This window comes from Odocoileus virginianus, chromosome 11 (genome assembly GCF_023699985.2).
Source record: "Odocoileus virginianus isolate 20LAN1187 ecotype Illinois chromosome 11, Ovbor_1.2, whole genome shotgun sequence".
In the NCBI taxonomy this organism is placed as follows: domain Eukaryota; kingdom Metazoa; phylum Chordata; class Mammalia; order Artiodactyla; family Cervidae; genus Odocoileus; species Odocoileus virginianus.
The window spans coordinates 9,702,958-9,716,957 of record NC_069684.1 but is presented as its reverse complement, the minus strand read 5'-3'; the positions used below and the strand labels follow the sequence as shown (position 1 = coordinate 9,716,957).

The following is a 14,000-nucleotide window of genomic DNA, read 5'->3' as shown; positions in this document are numbered from 1 at the left end:
ATCTGCCCTCTGCACAGATCAGCAACAGACCCAGAGAAGGTGCTCAAGAAATGTCAGTGCATGTAATAAGTTGATGCTGGGCACATTAAAAAGAGCTTCATATGCATATCTCATTTAATTCTGTTAAAAAAACAAAACTTAGCCAAGCAAATTTGAAGATGAAATTGGCTTTATTAGGCAATTCACAAACTGGGAAGCAGTCCATCTAGCAACTAGAAGGGCACTTGTGGGGCTGTATAAAATGGAAGGCTTTTATAGGAAGGAAGGTGGGAAAGGGAGCTATTAGCAAAAGGAAAAAAAAAGATTGCTTTAGATCAGGAGAATGAGGGGAGAGAAAAGCAAGGGTTATCTTTTCCTCCTCTGGAGGATGGAGAGCACCCCCATGGCAGTTCACTTTATTGAAAATTCCAGACGAGTTGATTTTTAATTGCATTTCTGGTAGGGGTGGAAACTGCAATTACATTAGAGATTAAATCTAGGTTTGGCATCATGGGCTTTAGCACAAGTGATGCCATTTAAGGTCTGTTTTTTGTGTGTGTGTGTTTTTTTTTTTAACAATTCTGACTCCTCTCTCTTTCGACCACATATACACAAACACAGCTTCATGATATAGATATCTTTATCTTATTTTACAGATGGGGAAACTGATATTAAGAGAGGTTGAGTAATTTATCCAAGGACATAGGGCTGATAACTAAATGGTCTCTCTGACTTTAAAAACTTCTCTTAACCAGGATTCTATGACCTGAACAAAGCCAGAATGGCACAAATCGTAATATTCCATTGCCAGGGTAACATATCAGTAGGCTGAGCCACACCAGTGGACTTCCAATAGGCTCTGAGTTGCTGTATGTTGAAGGTAATTTATAATAATATACCTGTTGTTGTTTAGTCACTAAATCACACACGACCCCATGCAACCCCATGGACTGTAGCCCAACAGGTTCCTCTGTCCATGGGATTTTCCAGGCAAGAATACTGGAGTGGGTTACCATTTCCTTCTCTAGGGGATCTTCCTGACCCAGGGATTGAACCCACATCTCCTGTATTGGCAGGCAGATTCTTTACCACTGAGCCACCTGGAAAGCCCAATATACCTGTAGAAATAGTAATATGCTTTCAATATATACATATTTGATTCTTGGTATTTTGGTAGTTATATTCTATAAAGTGCCCTGAACATTGAATTAGCAAATACTGAGCCATGGCTCTTAGAGGAAATACAGTGGCTTTGTGACCAGAACCTCTGGTCACAGAAATTTTGTCAACCAATCAATGTACAGTTTTTTTAAAGAGTGTTTCAATTTAGAGACACAAAATATGTTGTTGATTCATTGATGTTGAACTCACAGTTGACTATAACTCATTCTTAAACAAGGCTGATCTAACACACATAAGGCACATCACAGCCTTCTTGCCATCTAGGAACACCAGACAGTACTTTAGCATGAAACTTGATGGGCATTTTAAAAAGTGAAATCAATGCCAAGCACAAAAATGTGAGAAACACCACGTTTGACCCTAAAAAGATAAGGACAACGACACTCTTGTGCTATGAGAGCTGAAACAAGAAGGCAGAGAGAGAGCCTTGCTCTACCTTAGCTGTTGGCGTGCACACAAGGAGACCCAGGTTTTTCACTGCTATGTACATGTTTGGGGGTGACTGTGAAAGTGCTACAGTATTGATTATCGGATAGCAAATTTTAGTGAGTAGGTAAATTTTCAAATACAGAGTCCATGAGTGGGACATGGAGGGTTCCTAGAGTGGGACCTACAGAGGATCCACTGTATATGCATGATTTGGGTATGACCTAAATCAAACCCCTTTTACAGTGAAAGTGTAATATTATACAGTGAAAGTGACAAACAGATTCGAGGGATTAGAGCTGATAGAGTGCCTGAAGAACTATGGACAGAGGTTTGTGACATTGTACAGGAAGCAGTGATCAAGACCATCCCCAAGAAAAAGGCAAAAAGGCAAAATGGTTGTCTGAGGAGGCCTTACAAATAGCTGAGAAAAAGAAGCTAAAGGCAAAGAAGAAAAGGAAAGAGATACCCATTTGAATGCAAAGTTCCAAAGAATAGCAAGGAGAGATAAGAAAGCCTTCCTCGGTGACCAATGCAAAGACATAGAGGGAAACAATAGAATGGGAAAGACTAGAGATTTCTTCAAGAAAATTAGAGATACCAAGGGAACATTTCATTCAAAGATGGGCTCAATAAAGGACAGAAATGGTATGGAGCTAACAGAAGAAGAAGATACTAAGAAGAGGTGGCAAGAATACACAGAAGAACTATACAAAAAAGATCTTCATGATCCAGATAATCACAATGGTGTGATCACTCACCTAGAGCCAGACATCCTGGAATGTAAAGTCATGTGGGCCTTAGGAAGCATCACTACGAACAAAGCTAGTGGAGGTGATGGAATTCCAGTTGAGCTATATCAAATTTTAAAAGATGATGCTGTGAAAGTGCTGCACTCAATATGCCGGCAAATTTGGAAAACTCAGCAGTGGCCACAGGACTGGAAAAGGTCAGTTTTCATTCCAATCCCAAAGAAAGGCAAAGCCAAAGAATGTTCAAACTACTGCACAGTTGCTCTTATCTCACATGCTGGCAAAGTAATGATCAAAATTCTCCAAGCCAGGCTTCAACAGTTTGTGAACTGTGAACTTCCAGATGTTCAAGCTGGATTGAGAAAAGATAAAGGAACCAGAGATTACATTCGCAACATCCGCTGGATCATCAAAAAAGCAAGAGTTCCAGAAAAACATCTACTTCTGTTTTATTGACTATGCCAAAGCCTTTGACTGTGTGGATCACAACAAACTGTGGAAAATTCTTAAGGAGATGGGTATACCAGACCACCTGACCTGCCTCCTGAGAAATCTGTATGCAGGTCAAGAAGCAACAGTTAGAACTGGACATGGAACAACAGACTGTTTCCAAACTGGGAAGGGAGTACGTCAAGGCTGTATATTGTCACCATGCTTATTTATCTTATATGCAGAGTACATCATGTGAAATGCTGGGCTGGATGAAGCATAAACTGGAATCAAGATTGCTGGAAGAAATATCAATAACCTCGAATATGCATATGATACCACCCTTATGACAGAAAGTGAAGAAAAACTAAAGATTGATGAAAATGAAGGAGGAGCGTGAAAAAGTTGGCTTAAAACTCAACATTCAGAAAACTAAGAGCACGGCATCTGGTCTCACCACTTCATGGCAAATAGATGGGGAAACAATGGAAACAGTGAGAGACTTTATTTTCTTGGGCTCGAAAATTACTGCAGCTGGTGACTATGCTAAGAGATTAAAAGATGCTTGCTCCTTGGAAGAAAAGCTATGACAAACCTAGACAAAGGTTCATATAGTCAAAGCTATGGTTTTCTAGTAGTCATGTATGGATGTGAGAGTTGGACCATAAAGAAAGCTGAGTGCTGAAGAAAATTGATGCTTTTGAACTGTGGTGTTGGAGAAGACTCTTGAGAGTCCCTTGGACTGCAAGGAGATCCAACCAGTCCATCCTAAAGATCAGTCCTGAACATTCATTGGAAGGACTGATGTTGAAGCTGAAACTCCAATACTTGGCCACCTGATATGACGAACTGACTCATTTGAAAAGACCCTGATGCTGGGAAAGATTGAAGACAGGAGGAGAAGGGGACAACAGAGAATGAGATGGTTGGATGGCATCACCGACTCGATGGACGTGAGTTTGAATAAGCCCCGGGAGTTGGTGATGGACAGGGAAGCCTGGCATGCTGCAGTCCATGGAGTCACAAAGAGTCAACACGACTGAGCAACTGAAGTGACTGACTGTGTATGCATGCTTAAACATACATGCCTTTAAAAAGTCATAGGTTAGGCACATTACTTATCTCCATTTAAGACACTAAAACTAGGTGATTGAAGCATAGGAACTGACTTTTCCCATGTCACACATGTAGCCAGTTTCATAGACATGTGACACCTCTCTACTGTTGCGCAAGCCCCCACTCCTAAGAAGGAGCCCACTTGGTTGAATTCTCTTCTGCCACCATCTTAAAATTCTCAGGGATTTTTCGACAAGGGCCCTTGCCTTTTCATTTTGCTCTGGCCACCACAACTTATGTAGCTGAACCTGATCACATAGCAACTAAACAGATTAATAACTGAGGGGACAAAAATACTGTTTATCCAATTGAACAAAAATGTTTTCACAGTGACTAATAAATATTTTAGTTACCATTTATTGAGTTTTGGTTTTATTAAGTTCTTGATAATGTATTAGCTCATTTAATCCTTATAGTTCTCTGTGATTTGGGTATTATTTCCATTAAACGTGTAAGGTAACTGAAGCCCAGAGAAGGTAAGTTAACTGAGGCCACACAATTAGCATAGCTTGAACAGGAGTCAAATCTTTTTGACTTCAGATTCCATGCTCTTACCATTAGACTCTTGCTGGGTCTAATTTTAGTTGGCTCCTGTGTTTGTGTGATCTGTAATGAGAGTTTTATATTCCCAGGCTGCTTTTAATCATTTTTCTTTGTATTTAATTTTTGTTAGTTTGATTAATATGTGTCTCGGTGTGTTTCCCCCTGGGTTTATCCTGTATGGGACTAGTGCTTCCTGGACTTGATTGACTGTTTCCTAATGCACTGTAGTGACCTGGATGGCAAGGAAGTCCAAAGGGGAGGGGAGAGATGTGTGTGTATGGCTGGTTCATTTTGCCGGACGGTAGAAACGAACACACTATAAAGAAACTGTGCTCTAATAAAAATTAGTTTAAAAATAATAAAATAAAATGCATTAGGGTGAGGATGCACAGTGATATCAAATAAATTAGTCTATTAGTAAAAAAGTTTGAATTCTATGATCTTCTTAGTGAATTTGTGACTAAGACATCTACATTTCATTCGCAGCAAATCTACATAATGGACTTTTAACAAAATATAAATTAGCTCAAAAGTACATGAGACAATGACCTTGTTTTCTACTTCCTTTAGTCATGTCCCCACTTGTTTTTCGTTTGAACATCCTGCAGAGAGGATGATAAACAGTAAAAGTGGTAAAGGAGACAGAATTCAAGGAGTTTAGTTTCCATCAAATTAGTATCTCTAGTAAAAGTAACTTGAAATTAATGATAAAAATGAGATATGAGAGCTATCTGTAGATTTATTTCATTCACATCTTGTTTTTACTACTTTGGATAATTAATGGATGATCGAAACAGAGTTAGCAAGATTGAGGCCAATTTAATTATTTAGTGTTAATCGAGTGCATAAAATGTTTTATCTTCCTTCAGTTTAAACTCGCTAGATCCATTGTTGAAAAGGTATCTTCTCTCTTCTCTGTTCACTTCTGCAAATGACATCTTGCCTAAAGAATTGCTTACTTGAAAACCAAGGGATCATTTCTTAGTGGGTTGTACATCTTTTATATTTGTGAGCTAACATTACTGGATTTATACTTTTAGGAAAGTCCACTGCTTTTTATTGAGCTCCTACATTATACTGAACTCCACCTCTGTATTATTGTAAATAATATGATGCCTGAAATCAAGGATTTTCCAAGGGAGACAGGAAAGAGAAAGATAAAGCAGAAAGGCTGTACATGCCAGAGATGATGCAATATAATTGCTGTTTAGTAAAAAAGCTTTTCTTCTCATATTCTTGAAAAAGAGTTTATGTTCTTAAAATTCCCAGAAATGAAATGAGTATAGGAGAGTTAGATCCCATCTGAGATATTGGATTAGAGAAAAATAGCTTTACTTGTTTCTCTTAGTCCTAAAATCGTGGGAGCTCAGCCCTCAGCTGGGAGACAGTCCCAACCAAATTTGCCTGAATCAAAACAATCCACCACTGAACAGGAGAATGAATGTTAGTTGTTGCATGCCTCTGAGTTTTGCATCATTATCGTGGCAATAACTTCCTGAAACAATTCTTTACGACTGTTCAGAATATCTGTGTCTTCCTCATGGCTCTGGACAGAGGGAGGAAAAAATGTCAGGGATTTTATTCTCCATTAAAGTATTTCCTTTTGTTCTGAGCAACTATTTTCTTCAAGTGACTTTTTTCTTGTAAGATTTATTTGTTAGCCCAGAGAACTCTGAAATTGTACCTCTTATTCTCTTGTGTATTTAGGAATGGAAAACTGATGTGGGTTTCCTAAAACAGTGTATGTTTGCAAAATTTTTGGCACTTGAAAGGGTTAAAGGGTAAACGATCTAAAAGTCTCATAGTAAAGGGACTAATCAATTAATTATTATACATCCATATGATAGACTACTGTCATCAGAGAGTACCTTTTTTATTACAAAAAACACATATAGTAACATGAAAAATTCTCACAATGTTAAGTGAATAGAAATTATCTGATAAATAATATACTTTTTATTTATTCAACAAGTATTTATTAACCACTTGCTTTATGCAATGTTCTCAGTGTTAATCCCAGTTTTATTCCACAGCTTTATTGTGTTATAATTGACATACAATAAACTGTATGTGTAAAGTGCAGACAGTCCCTAACTTACAATGATTTGATGTGCAATTTTTCAACTTTATGATGGTGCAAAAGCAATATGTATTCAGTAGAAACCATATTTCAAATACTTCAAATTTTGAACTTTGATCTTTTCGCAGGCTAGTGACTCGTGGGACAATACACCCAGCTCCCAGTCAGCCATGTGATCAAAAGTGAAAATGACTGATATGATTACAACCATTCTGTTTTTCAGTTTCAGTATAATGTTCAATTAACTACATTTGATAGTCAGCACTTTATTATAAAATAAGTTTTATAATAAGTGTTGGATGATTTTGCCCAACTGAAAGTCAATGTACATGTTCTTAGCACATTAAAGTAGGGGAGGCTGAGCTATCATGTTTAGTAGATTAGGTGTATGAAATGCATTTTCAACTTAATATATTTTCAATAAACAATGGGTTTATCAGGTTGAAGCCCCACCCTGAATCAAGGATGATCTATATACAATTTGATTAGCTTTGATATATGCAAAAACATGAAACCATCACCACAAACCAGATAACAAACATATTCATCACCACTAAAAGCTTACTCATACTTTGTATTACTTTACAGTCCTGCCTGCTGCCATTGTTCTTAACCCCTCCTCATTTCCAGACAACCACTTCTCTGCTTTCAGTCACTATGGAGTATTTCACATTTCATAGAATTTTATGAGTAGAATCAAACAATACCATTTTTTGGGGTCTGACTTTTCTTCACTCAACCCAATTATTCTGAGAGTCAGCAATGTTATTATGTGTATCAATAGGACTATCTTTTTTTTTTTCTTAATAACTGCATAGTATCCATTGTGTGGATATACCATGATTTATTTATCCACTCAGCTGTTGATGGACATTTGGGCTGGTAGGACTTTGGGGCTGATAATATTGATTTTCTAAAATGAAAGTATTGATTTTCTAAAATGAAAGTGTTGATTTCAACATGAGTTGTATTCTATTTATAAATTGTAGATTTTTTTTTTTAATTTGGCTATGCCACATGGCTTGTGATATCTTAGTCCTCCAACAAGAGACTGAAAGACCGCTGCCCCTGGCTGTAAAAGCATGAAGTGCTAACCTCTGGATTGCCAGAAAATTCCCTAAATTGAGTTTATTTTTGTGTGAATGATCATTCTTATTTTTTTTCTGAAATTAATATTCATTTAACCCAAGTTGAAAAGACTAAACACCTCGAGTAGTATATTTACAAACTTAGTTAATACAAATCCTTTAAATACTTTAAATTTCCTTTGTAAATTTAGCATATCTGATTTTTAAGTACTTCAAATCCTTGAAAAGACAAATTTACAGGCCTAACAAGCAAAATCTTCCTAAATAGTTAAAAACATATGTTTAAAATTTGTGTTTTAGTATAATCAGTTTGATGTCTTCTTCTGTATTTGTTTTTTTTTAATTTTTGGCTGTAGCGCTAAGCCTGAGGGATCTTAGTTCCCTGAGCAGGGATCCAACACAGCCTCACCAGTGGAATCTTAGAGTTCTGACTACTAGACAGGCAGGGAACCCCTTGCACTTTTTATAATGAAATATCTTTGGATATTTATTAGTAAAAAAACATCCAAAATGTGAATTTGGCTGTTTCTGGATTACAAGTGATTTTAGCTTTTCTGCCTTTTACTTTGCTGTGTTTTCTCCACTTCCTATAATAAATTCATATTATCTTTATTATCAGAATAAGCAATGAAAGTTCCTAAAAGCAAAAATCAATGCATAATATTGCTTTAAAAACCAAAATATATTCTCTCACTGTATCCTCTTTCTCTGGTCTTTTCTTTCTCCTCAGGAAATATCAAGACCTTAGAAAGCAATAGTAAGAGATACAGGGAGGTTGTGGGAGGGTCACAGTGGTGGTGGTATCTGCAGGAGGGGAAATACCTAACATGAGGTAATCACTTGATAAAGTAACTGGAGATGCTGGTGAATACCTGATTGTGAATACTGGGTTTGAGGTTAAGCAATCTATTGACAGTTTTTTTTTTTTTTCTGCATTTGTTTGCAGGACAGCAAGAATCACTTGATGATTAGTTTTTCAGCATAATGGCATCTGTAAACAGAAAGAGTGAAATAATTAAAAAACTTAAAACAGACAAATGTCTCCTGGAGGACATAAACGAAAGGCGAGAATCCAACTGCCTGGTGGAAAGAAGCAATCAAGTCAGCTTATTGAGAGTTCAAAAGAGGCATTTCCATGGTGACTACAAGTCCCTTACTCATGACCAGGTCAAAGAAATTGTTCCCAACAGTGACAGGAGCTCTTGGGTCAAACTGAGTCTCTTCGTTCACAAGGAGAAAAGGCACTTTCCACCAAAAAGTAAGATGCTGCAGTAGGATTCCTACCCAGTTGACAGGAGGGATCTATAAGTAAACTTAGGAGTTATTTCTAGGATTGAAAGAGGTTCATACATGTTGCTCTGGGAGAGTTAAAAGGCAGTCTGTTTGAAGTTAAAAGCATCAGTATACTAGGCTAGTTGACTTAAACTAGGCTAGTAAGATCTACTATAGACCAGAGATCCTCGTTTCCTCGTGTTTACAGGATTTGAGGGATCATCTCCACACTGGCTCATTCAATAGGCTCTAGTTTGGGTACTGGAATATGCATTCTCAGGCAGGCAGAGGTGATACTGAGCCTGATGGCCTAAGAACCATATTTTGAGAAGGGTCTAGAGGCCTCCTTGTTCATCAATTTCTGTTACGTCTGCAAAAATGTCTTATGCAAAATTGAGATACAGTGGAAATTATTTTGATGACAAATATCAAACAAAAAAACCTGAGACACAATAATAAAATGTGGAGGAAGTTTGGGGTGAGGTGGCGTGTGGTGTTGATGGTATTATTTTGCAGGGGGGGAGGAAGAAGAACTGCTGGTAAATACTTTAATTGTTAAATACTTGTTTCTAAGTCAAGACAAGCAACTGATGTTATTTTTCCATTTATTTTGAAAAAAAATAAAGAGTATAATTATGTTAAACATAACCAACAAATGATTAAGTTAGATCACAAACAAAATAATTGCCATATTGGAAATTTAACTTCTTTGATGTCAAGGCTGTGACTATACACCTGACTGACTACGGTTCATAAACAGGGCAGAGAGGGTGATGCAGTGTGGCCTGGAAACCTGAGATTCTCCATTGTGTTTTAAGGTTGGTCTGTAACAGTCATATGTTAACTTTGCTCAAAAAATAACTCTTTTACAAGGAGGAAGTATTCCACTTCCCTGGTAGCTCAGTTGCTAAAGAATCTGCCTGCAATGCAGGAGACCAGGGTTCTTTCCCTGGGTCAGGAAGATCCATTGGAGAAGGAAATGGCAACCCACTCTTGTATTCTTGCCAGGGAAATCCCATTAACAGAGGCACTTTGCGAGCTACAGTCCATGGCATCTCAAGAGTCAGACACGACTTAGTGACTGAACCACCACAATTCTAGGAGAACCCGAACAATCTCAATCACAAAAAAGAAGAAATAATGCCGTTTTCAGCAACATGGGTGGACATAGAGATTACTATACTAAGTGAAGTAAGTCAGAAAAAGAAAGACAAATACCATACAACATCACTTATACGTGGAATCTAAAATAAAACTCAAATGAACAGAAACAGACTCACAGATATTTTGAAGCTCTCTCTTTAATTTTCTATTTGGAGATATGTCAGTCAAAAGAGGGAGAGTCTTACTTAACCATGCCTTAAAAATGGAAGACTTGGTGTCTTACTCAGTTTGGGCTGCTATAACAAGTTACTATAGACTGAGTGGCTTAAAAAACTAACTTTATTTCTCACAGTTCTGGTGGCTGGAAGTCTGAGTCAGGGTGCCAGCATGATTGGGTTCTTGGAGTTCCCTTTTCCTAGTTTTCAGACAGCCGTTTTCTTGCTGTATTGTTACACAGTAGAAACAGCTGGCTAGTTTTTTGGGCTCTTCCTGTAAGGGCATGAATCCCTTTCATGAGGACTCCACTCTCATGACTTAATTACCTCCCAAAGGCCCCACCTCCAAATACCATCCCACTGGGATTAGAGCTTCAGCATAAGAATTTGGAGAAGCACACACATTCAGGCCATTGCACTTGGGTTCAAGTTCCGCTTCTGTGATTGAGCGGTCTAATGCTTTCAGTCCTTCACTGTCTCTAAGCCTATTCCTTGTATCTATGAGACAGTGGCACTGGCACCCCGCTCCAGTGCTCTTGTCTGGAAAATCCTGTGGATGGAGGAGCCTGGTGGGCTGCAGTCCCTGGGGTCGCTAAGAGCCAGACATGACTAATCGACTTCACTTTCACTTTTCACTTTCACTCATTGGAGAAGGAAATGGCAACCCACTCCAGTGTTCTTGCCTGGAGAATCCCAGAGACGGGGGAGCCTGGTGGGCTGCCGTCTATGGGGTCACACAGAGTCGGACACGACTGAAGTGACTTAGCAGCAGCAGCAGCATGAAACAGTACTTCTCCTCTGCCTTCAGGGTTATTTTGGAACTATGAAATGTATTATAAGATATGTAATAGATACTTATTCTTTTATTTTTCAGATAATGCCATATTTGGATAAAGTCCATCTACGAAGACACATAGAAACACAATCTCTTTGATCCTTCTTCAATATCCGTCTAAATTATTTACAAATATTAATTAAAAGAGAAGCCAAAGAAAACTATTCACTAGATCATCAAGAAACCATTGAGCCACACAAAATGTATTACATCTTCACTGCCTTCCATCATTTAGACTTAAATGTTTTGAAGAGAGGATTTGAGTTATTAAAGATACTTTCAGAGATGGATGACCTAAACGTTCACTTCACACTGATCTTCTCTTTACGAATTTAAAATGTTCAAATAGTTTATATTATTTCTTTTTTTTAGAGTTACAAGTGTTTTACTTTTATTCTTTTTAAAAAAAGGTTTTGTTTTGTATTTTTTAATTTAGAAGGAAATGGCAACCCATTCCAATATTCTTGTCTGGGAAATCCCCTGGACAGAGGAGAGTCTGGCATGTTACAGTCCATGGGACTGAGAAAATGTGGGACATGACTTAGTGACTAAACAACAAACAACATGGTTAATTTATAATATTATGTAAGTTTCAGACGTACTGCATAGTAATTCAAACATGCATAAAACATAAATATATATATATGTATATATATATACTTTTCTAGGATTCTTTACAGGTTATTACGTAATATTGAGTATAGTTTCCTGTGTTATACAGAAGGTCCTTGTTGATTATCTATTTATATTTATACATAGTATAAATAGTAGTATATATATATTAATTCCAGCCCCTAATTTATCCTTCTTCCCACATCCAAAGTTTATATTGTTTCTGCAAATCAGTGGAATGTGTTGACCAACCACACCAATCAAGTTGAAGGCTAAAGTTTGCCGAAGTTAACATTTGCTTCTATTGATTACTTATATTACCTTGCTCTGTTAGAGCAATGATTTTGATAATATGAATAAGTACATACTTGAGAAGGTAATAGAAGATTCCTATAGAGGCTTCTGTTGTATATCATTGCTGTTGTTCAGTTGCTGCTAAGTCATGTCTGACTCTTCAACCCCATGGTACTGCAGCACTCCAGGCTTCCCTCTCCCTTACTATCTCCTGGAGTTTTCTCAGATTCGGGTCCATTGAGTTGGTGATGTTATCCAACCATCGCAGTCTCTGTCAACCCCTTCTCCTCCTGCCCTTAATCTTTCCCATCATCAGGATCTTTTCCAGTGAGTCATCTCTTCTCACCAGATGGCCAAAGTATTGGAGCTTCAGCTTTAGCATCAGTCCTTCCAATGAATATTCAGGGTTGATTTCCTTTAGGTTTGACTCCAAGGGACGCTCAAGAGTCTTCTCCAGCACCACAGTTCAAAAGCATCAATTCTTTGGCACTCAGCTTTCTTTATGGTCCAACTCTTACATCTGTACATGACTCCTGGAAAACCATAGCTTGACCTATACAGATTTTTGTCAGCAAAGTGATGCCTCTGCTTTTTAATATGCTGCCTAGGTTTATCATAGCTTTCCCCCTAAGGAGCAAGTGTCTCTTAATTTCATGGCTGCAAGTCACTGTCTACAGTGATTTTGGAGCCCAAGAAAATAAAATTTGTCACTGCTTCCACTTTTTCCCCTTCTATTTTTCCATAAAGTGAGGGGACCAGATGCCATGATCTTAGTATTTTGAATGTTGAGATTTAAGCCAGCTTTTTCGTTCTCTTCTTTTGCCCTCATCAAGAGGCTCTTTAGTTTCTTTTCACTTTCTGCCATTAGAGTGGTATATATCTGAGGTTCTTGATATTTCTCTCAGCAATCTTCATTTCATTTTTTGATTCATCCAACCTAGCATTTCGCATGATGCACTCTGCACATAGGTTAAATAAGGAGGGCAACAATATACAGCCTTGTGGTACTCCTTTCCTAATTTTGAACCAGTCAGTTGTTCCTTGTCTGGATTTAACTGCATACAGGTTTCTCAGGAGACAGGTGGTCTGTGTATCATTGCCCACCTCAAGTGGGCATTGCTTAAATCATCTCATGGTCAAATCCTATTTGGCTAGGGTGGCCTATCTTTCACTGATGCTTGGATAGCAGACTAATTTTCAAATTTTATCCTGGCTTATGCTCCGTATAGTAGTTTGAGTTAATTGCTATTCGATTTCTATTAAGAGCCTATTTCATATGGCAAGCTGAGCACTGCCTGGCCTGGACCACAGCTGTTTCTTGGCATTTGTCTTTATATCAGTGAAATATTCACCTTTTATTTGGCTGCCCTTTGCCTCCATAAAAGCTCAGATTCATAAGCCAAAGGATTTTAATATTGAAGGGGGATGAACCAGGCAACTGGCCTACAACCCTACCTCAGCTAACACTGCACCAGGGCATAGTATGATTAAGATCCATCAGATCTGAGGGCATGTAAAAAAAAAAAAACACAGACCCAAACCTAAGCTTTTGCTTTTCAAGAAGGCAAACACCTAGTAGTGTCAGGAGCTGTGAAGGGTTAGCCTGCCACAGTTTCATGGGCATTGACAGAAGACATGAGACTCCTAGTTCTGAGGCAAAGGACTTGTTATTTGGAGCTCAGCAAGTAGCACAAACCTCACATACCTGCTGATTCCTCTTGCCCTCCCCTCCATCTTCCCTTTTCTAAAATCCGCAGGACACTATGGAGCTGTTTAGGTAGATGACACACACACAGAGATTCTGCCTCATGGCTAAAGACCACTAAGGTCAAGAGAGCCAGTCTTTGCCCGCTGGAAGACATTCTCTTTGTTATACTGGACAGGAAATAAACCCTCCCTTTGATTTGATGGGGACATTATCTCTATCTACCAAGACCCATGATAATATAAATACCCTTGAAGAGATAGCCTGGAACAAAAGCTTTTGGTCCCTCTGGCACAAAACTGCAGAAATGTGAGAGACCTGTGTATGGAGAATGATCTCCTAACACCTAGCAGCCCAAGTAAAGGCTA

General features: G+C 38.2%; 1 protein-coding gene across 1 annotated transcript; it reads left to right on the top strand.

Annotated features, from left to right (window-relative positions):
* Positions 1–776: 776 nt before the first annotated feature.
* On the top strand, positions 777–11,320 carry SPATA45 (spermatogenesis associated 45). Its single transcript, XM_070473761.1, has 3 exons — positions 777–859; positions 8,542–8,853; positions 11,061–11,320. The coding sequence occupies exons 2-3, from the start codon at positions 8,580–8,582 to the stop codon at positions 11,078–11,080; spliced, it is 294 nt and encodes a 97-aa protein (XP_070329862.1). The 5' UTR covers positions 777–859; positions 8,542–8,579; the 3' UTR covers positions 11,081–11,320.
* Positions 11,321–14,000: the final 2,680 nt, after the last annotated feature.